The sequence below is a fragment of the Cottoperca gobio genome, chromosome 18, assembly GCF_900634415.1.
Source record: "Cottoperca gobio chromosome 18, fCotGob3.1, whole genome shotgun sequence".
Classification (NCBI taxonomy): Eukaryota; Metazoa; Chordata; class Actinopteri; order Perciformes; family Bovichtidae; genus Cottoperca; species Cottoperca gobio.
In genome coordinates, this window is record NC_041372.1 from 14,456,417 (window position 1) to 14,463,748 (window position 7,332).

At 37.2% G+C, this 7,332-nt stretch overlaps 1 protein-coding gene across 2 annotated transcripts in view; it reads left to right on the forward strand.

Moving 5' to 3' along the window:
* The first annotated feature begins 2,199 nt into the window (after positions 1-2,199).
* The window catches only part of LOC115023551 (endophilin-A1-like), a 17,609-nt gene continuing 12,476 nt past the window's right edge, over positions 2,200-7,332 (forward strand). For both annotated transcript variants that reach the window (XM_029454616.1, XM_029454615.1), the window contains exon 1: positions 2,200-2,449. Coding sequence is in view for 1 of the 2 variants with exons in the window: in XM_029454615.1 (XP_029310475.1) it covers positions 2,405-2,449 (45 nt within the window). In the remaining variant the exon portion in view is untranslated. The remainder of the gene's footprint in view (positions 2,450-7,332) is intronic.

The window sequence follows — 7,332 nt, forward strand, 5'->3', positions numbered from 1 at the left end:
TAGCATTGTTATTGTGAGCGTGTTAGCATTTAGCTCACAGCTGCTAGCATGGCTGGAGGGGAGAACAACTTAGCAACACAAATATAGCAAATTAGTTTAAAGTCATATTATTTTGTATTAATATTTAACATTTAACTTGGACACAAGTTTGAATGGATTTTTCCTTATTTCCATGAAAACGCTTCTTCCCCAGCTGCATTTGAATGCACCATTAGACCCTAATGAGCTGTCCGTGGTGCTGAAACCCCTGAACGCCTCTTTCTCTTCTCCCTCATTACATATTCATGATGTTCCGTCGCGTGCGTCACGTGAACACACTGTGATGTTCATATTATTATTATTCTATAAAGACGGCAGAATGTCTCGTGCGACGCGGGGAGGCTCGCGGGAGGCAGAGGGCGACGTGGTTACGTCACAGAGAACGTGACGCTTCTTTCCTGCCGAAGATCGTTTGTGTTTGACAGATGCGCTGCTCCGCCATGTTTATTATGGTCTGTTGGTGGTTCAACACACAGAGACGAACACATCGTTACCACAGCAACACAACTGAAACACAGCGCTGTATTATTAATTATTGAACTTAATTCCTTACTGTGTATAATAATACATTTCTATTTTTTAATATCTTATTCTTGATTTGAGTTTATTATTTTAGTTTGCTGATCTTTTTATAATACTTTATAATGTTACTGTTACATTAATGTGTGTTACATGTTCCTGTTACATTAATGTGTGTGTTACATGTTCCTGTTACATTAATGTGTGTGTTACATGTTCCTGTTACATTAATGTGTGTGTTACATGTTCCTGTTACATTAATGTGTGTTACATGTTCCTGTTACATTAATGTGTATGTTACATGTTCCTGTTACATTAATGTGTGTTACATGTTCCTGTTACATTAATGTGTATGTTACATGTTCCTGTTACATTAATGTGTGTTACATGTTCCTGTTACATTAATGTGTATGTTACATGTTCCTGTTACATTAATGTGTGTGTTACATGTTCCTGTTACATTAATGTGTGTGTTACATGTTACTGTTACATTAATGTGTATGTTACATGTTCCTGTTACATTAATGTGTGTGTTACATGTTCCTGTTACATTAATGTGTGTGTTACATGTTACTGTTACATTAATGTGTATGTTACATGTTCCTGTTACATTAATGTGTGTGTTACATGTTCCTGTTACATTAATGTGTGTGTTACATGTTCCTGTTACATTAATGTGTGTGTTACATGTTCCTGTTACATTAATGTGTGTGTTACATGTTCCTGTTACATTAATGTGTGTGTTACATGTTCCTGTTACATTAATGTGTGTGTTACATGTTCCTGTTACATTAATGTGTGTGTTACATGTTCCTGCTGCATTAATGTGTGTGTTACATGTTCCTGTTGCATTAATGTGTGTGTTACATGTTCCTGTTACATTAATGTGTGTGTTACATGTTCCTGTTACATTAATGTGTGTGTTACATGTTCCTGCTGCATTAATGTGTGTGTTACATGTTCCTGTTGCATTAATGTGTGTGTTACATGTTCCCGTTACATTAATGTGTGTGTTACATGTTCCTGTTACATTAATGTGTGTGTTACATGTTCCTGTTACATTAATGTGTGTGTTACATGTTCATGTTACATTAATGTGTGTGTTACATGTTCCTGTTACATTAATGTGTGTGTTACATGTTCCTGTTACATTAATGTGTGTGGTACATGTTCCTGTTACATTAATGTGTGTGTTACATGTTCCTGCTACATTAATGTGTGTGTTACATGTTCCTGTTACATTAATGTGTGTTACATGTTTCTGTTACATTAATGTGTGTGTTACATGTTCCTGCTACATTAATGTGTGTGTTACATGTTCCTGTTACATTAATGTGTGTGTTACATGTTCCTGTTACATTAATGTGTGTGTTACATGTTCCTGCTGCATTAATGTGTGTGTTACATGTTCCTGTTACATTAATGTGTGTGTTACATGTTCCTGTTACATTAATGTGTGTGTGTGACATTAATGTGTGTGTGACATTAATGTGTGTGTTACATGTTCTTGTTACATTAATGTGTGTGTGACATTAATGTGTGTGTTACATGTTCATCTTCGTGACATCATCTTCCAGCTGATCAAGAGACTTTATTTAAAGGAGTGTGTTCTCTGGTGTCGCATCATTAGACGATCTTTGTCTCTCCCCTGAAATAGATCCAGCTGGGTTTGTCTGGCATCATCGGCATCCTCCACCAATTTCGCCAAAATAAACGGACAACATCGACCGTTAACCGGAGGATCTACCGCCGTGTCCCCTTGTTGGCTCTTTCCTCCCAAACAGCCTTCAAATATAAATATTTTTTATTCTTATTTCGCTCTTGTTAGTTTTTCTCCACCGAAGTGATGTCTGTCGCGGGGTTGAAAAAGCAGTTCCATAAAGCCACTCAGGTAAGAAGGAACCTGTGTTTATGTTTATTATCTGACTGTTGTTTCATATCTCGACTCTTATTTATGCGCGTCATTTTGCGTTGGAGTGATAAAAACATTGCGTACACAGTGCGCGACAAAAACACCAATCAGTAGCATAGAAGATGATTATATTTTAAATGCATTAAATTCTGATTTCTTTTGTCGAATTTTGAGAACATAGACATTGAAATTATAGAAACATCTTCATGTCCAGGTTTTAAATGAGGAGAGCTGTTTAAATGTGTGGGTGAATAACAGGGTATACCTCCCTCACACGCACACACACACACACACACACACACACACACACACACACACACACACACAGCCTACGTTATATTGCGTAACCGAATATGAAGTGTGTGTGTGTCTGGAAGCAACAGGGAATTCCCTCCATCCTGCTTTTATCCTTAAGTCTATGAAACGTGTTTAAATGTCTTGTTTTGTTACTTTAACATGAAATAAAACAAAGAGCACGCAGGACATCTTTATGTGCGACGCTGGAGCTGCATTTAAAGACGTTTTCTGTGCGTCTAGTCGTTGCAGCTTTACTCGTTTTATTCTTTATTTCATCCCTTCATCTTCCTCTTTACTGTCTTTAGTGTGATGAAGAGTCTGCAGTCGTGCTGAATCTGCTAACACCATATTACTATACAGTATGATGCTGTAGCGAGGTGATGCTTAGTGTAGTAATAATAATAATAATAATAATAATAATAATAATAATAATAATAATAATAATAATAAAGAGAATGTTTTATGTGCAGCTTCATCACAAACTCGTCCTGTGACTCAGTGTTTGTGTTTGGATGCAGATATTAATAATGATAAAGTCTTACGATGAAGCGACGTTCAGGATGAATACAGCAGCTCAGTCTGTGCTGTCCAGATCTGTCATGTTGCAACGTTTTTACTTCCTGTCATCGGGACACGTGGTGTCCCCTTTTTAAGGGACCAAAAGTAATTGGACAACTGTCTGCTCAGCTGTTCCATGGCCAGGTGTGTGTTGCTTCCTCGTTAGTTCATTTACAAGGAGCAGATAAAAGGTCTAGACTCTCAATATGAAGTCTAAAGAGCTGTCACTATCAGTGAAGCAGGACATCGTTAGGCTGAACCATCAAAACAAACCCAACAGAGAAATAACAAAAACATTAGGTGTGGCCAAATCAGCTGTTTGGTACATTCTGAAAAAGAAAGAACGCACTGGTGAGCTCAGCAACACCAAAACATCTTGAAGACCACGGAAGACGACTGTGGTGGATGACAGAAGGATTCTTCTCCTGGTGAAGAAACAGCCCTTCAGTTCAGATCGAGAACTCTCTCCAGGAGGTCCAGTGGGTGTATCTGTGTCAAAGTGAACAATGAAGAGAAGACTTCACCAGAGTAAATACAGAGGGTTCACCACACCATGTCAACCATTGGTGAGCCTCAACAACAGGAAGTCCAGATTAGAGTTTGCTAAAACGCATCTAAAAAAGCCTGTAAAGTTCTGGATCAACATCCTGTGGACAGATGAGACAAAGATCTACTTGTACCAGAATGATGGGAAGAGAAGAGTATGGAGAAGGAACTGCTCATGATCCAGAGCACACCACCTCATCAGTGAAGCACGGTGGTGGGGGTCGTGTTATGGCGTGGGCATGTATGGCTGCCAATGGAACTGGTTCTTGTATTTATTGATGATGTGACTGCTGATGAACTCTGAAGTGTTTTGTATATTATCTGCTCATATTCAGCCGAATGCTTCAGAACTCATTGGACGGCGCTTCACAGTGCAGATGGACAATGACCCAAAGCGTACTGCGAAAGCAACCAAAGAGTTCTTTAAGGCAAAGAAGTGGAATGTTCTGCAATGGCCAAGTCAGTCACCTGACCTGAATCCAGGAGCATTTCACTTGCTGAAGACAGAACTGAAGGGAAACTGCCCAAAGAACAAGCAGGAAGTGAAGACAGCTGCAGTGGAGGCCTGGCAGAGCATCACCAGGGACCGAACCAGCGTCTGCTGATGTCTCTGGGTTCCAGACTTCAGGCTGTCGTTGACTGCAAAGGATTCGCAACCAAATATTAAAAGTGACAATTTGATTTATGATTATGTTACTTTGTCCAATTACTTTTTAAAAAGTGGACACCACGTATACGATGTGTTGTAGTTCCTCCACCGTTCATCTGATCTGGATGTAAATACCCTCAAACTAAAGATGGAAGTCTGCACTTAAAGCACATGTTGATCGTTTGTGGTACAGAGACAACATGATGAACATTGTGTCAATGTCCAAATACTTCCTAACTGTATAAGTCTTTGGATAGTCACACAATGCTTGTTCGTAAAAGACTTGTCTTTTAGCTCACAGACAGACATCGATATGAATCGTAGATATTTCGCAGGTTACTTGTTAATAATGTATTTAAAACAGCTGACTTGTGTCATATGGGAGAAAGAAATGAAAGGATGTCAACAGTGTGATGGAGAGCAGGCGGGGAGCGAGGCCCGAAATAGATCTGTGAATCAACAGTGGGGGGGGGGGGGGGTGCAGGAGACGTCAGAGACGACCGGTAACTCTGTAAATCAGGAGAGAGGGAATCTATTTATCTATTTATCTATTTTATCTATATAGTTATTATATATTAATTTATCTATTATTAAACTATTTGTCTATTTATTTATTAATCTATATATTAATCTATATAGTTATTTATATATTTATTTATTAATTTATTAATCTATATAGTTATTTATATATATATTTATTTATTAATTTATTAATCTATATAGTTATTTATATATTTATTTATTAATTTATTAATCTATAGTTATTTATGTATTCATTTATCTATTAAACTATTTGTCTATTTATTTATTAATCTACATATTTATTTATTTATCCATCCATTGACTTATTAATCTATTTATTGATCCATGTATTTATATATTTATTTATTAATCTATATAGTTATTTATCTATTTATTAAACTATTTCTCTATTTCTATATTTATATATTTATTTATTGAGATCATTTATCGGTGTGATTTGAACCTGATTCGTCGTCTCTCTGGTTTTTCTTAACCAACGTTGGTCCATGTGATCTAGTTCATCAGCATGCTTTATTCATGGCTATGTGCAACACACACACACACACACACACACACACACACACACACAAAGGGGACCTGTATCCGGGGGCAACAGTGTGATTACATATGATTTCGTGCTGCGATGACTTCAAAGTGTTTGTATGTTAAAAGATGTATTCCGTATGAACTCGCTGTAATGTGTTGAATCATTTCGACAAAACAATGACATCATGGTGGGAAAAACAGCTGTGTTCAGACTTCATTTCCCATCAGCCCCGCTGTTTCCTGCGTCGTCTCCGTGTGTCTGCAGAGAACAACTTTTACAATAAGCTTTTATTGTGATTCTTTCTGTCGTCAGCACATTTGCACACATGTACCTAAAATAATATTAAATATAGATGTTTTTATCTTTATTAATTGATCAAATGTCACATAAATTGATATTTCAGTTTTCATTACCTTTTTTATTAATTAATTATTTACTTTCCTATTTAATTTTCCCATTTATATATTCATTTAGTAATGTTTTTATTTTTGCATTTATTCTTTAACTTATTTTTAAATATAACTTATTTTTAAATTAATTCATTGTATTTATTTATTTATTATTTTCCCTTTAACTCTACACTTTTCCTCCAACAACATTCCTCCACACAAATAACATATTTCTGTTCATGCCGTAGATCCTCAGCGTCAGTTAAACCAGGAAACCTTTATTTAACCAGGAAGTGTTTCCTATTTTGGGCGTGAGCTGATTGGTTGTCAATAGTGACTCGGCCAATCAGACGTGAGGAGCCGTGGGAACATTAAAACTTTATGAACGCCGACTTCCTGTCCGCTGAGACATGAATGTAGGACACATCCCTGTGTGTGTGTGTGTGTGTGTGTGTGTGTGTGTGTGTGTGTGTGTGTGTGTGTGTGTATGTGAAGCCAACTGCTAAAAGTCACTTTGCCCTCGACCAAGATGGCTGCCGCTGCCAGCAGGGGCAGGAAATGAGACACCTGCGTCTCACCTGGCTGAATAAAACATGAAGGAGATCAATGATCAGAGGAGGAGAAGTGAAACTGACGCCAGAAATACTTTAAATACTCAAATATTTGCTTTTATTTACTTCAATATTTCATCATATTGAATCTTTTTAAAGTCTTTTCTGATCTGGAAGTGTTTTTAATTTGCTGGAACCTCAAAACTCCATGTTTAACTTCGTTCTTCCTGATTCTTTAGGTTTTTAATTCTTTTATTTTGCTCGTGTTAAGAGACTGTAAATGAAAGACGCACATTTCAAGCCAGTGTAAGGCAGTGTAAGGAATATATAAATATTTGATATTTCACATTAAAAGCCTCCCTGTGGAATAATTCTGGGGCTGTTTCCTTATGTACAGTTTATTATTATACATTATGTTATTTACAGAAAAATGACCATAAATACAAATCCTACATATATCATGTCGCCACGGTGTTGTCGTGGCAACAACACACGTGGGAAGAGAAAACACACACACACACACACACACACACACACACTGGACTCTGGTTGGCTCGCTCAATAATGGATCGACCCTCGTCAGGTTTCAGGTGTATTTATCAAAACATCTTCACTGGTCACCTTTGAGCTTTGACCTCTGACCTCCAGCTGCTTCTTCCTTTTCATATAAATCTAAGGAAACAGGAAGTTGTAGTTTTCGTTCACTGAAGCAGAAAGACTCATAAACATTTCTGACAGAGCACACTCTATTTATAATAAGCTAACAGAGTTATCCCGACATTTACTTCACAACATGTGGAGAT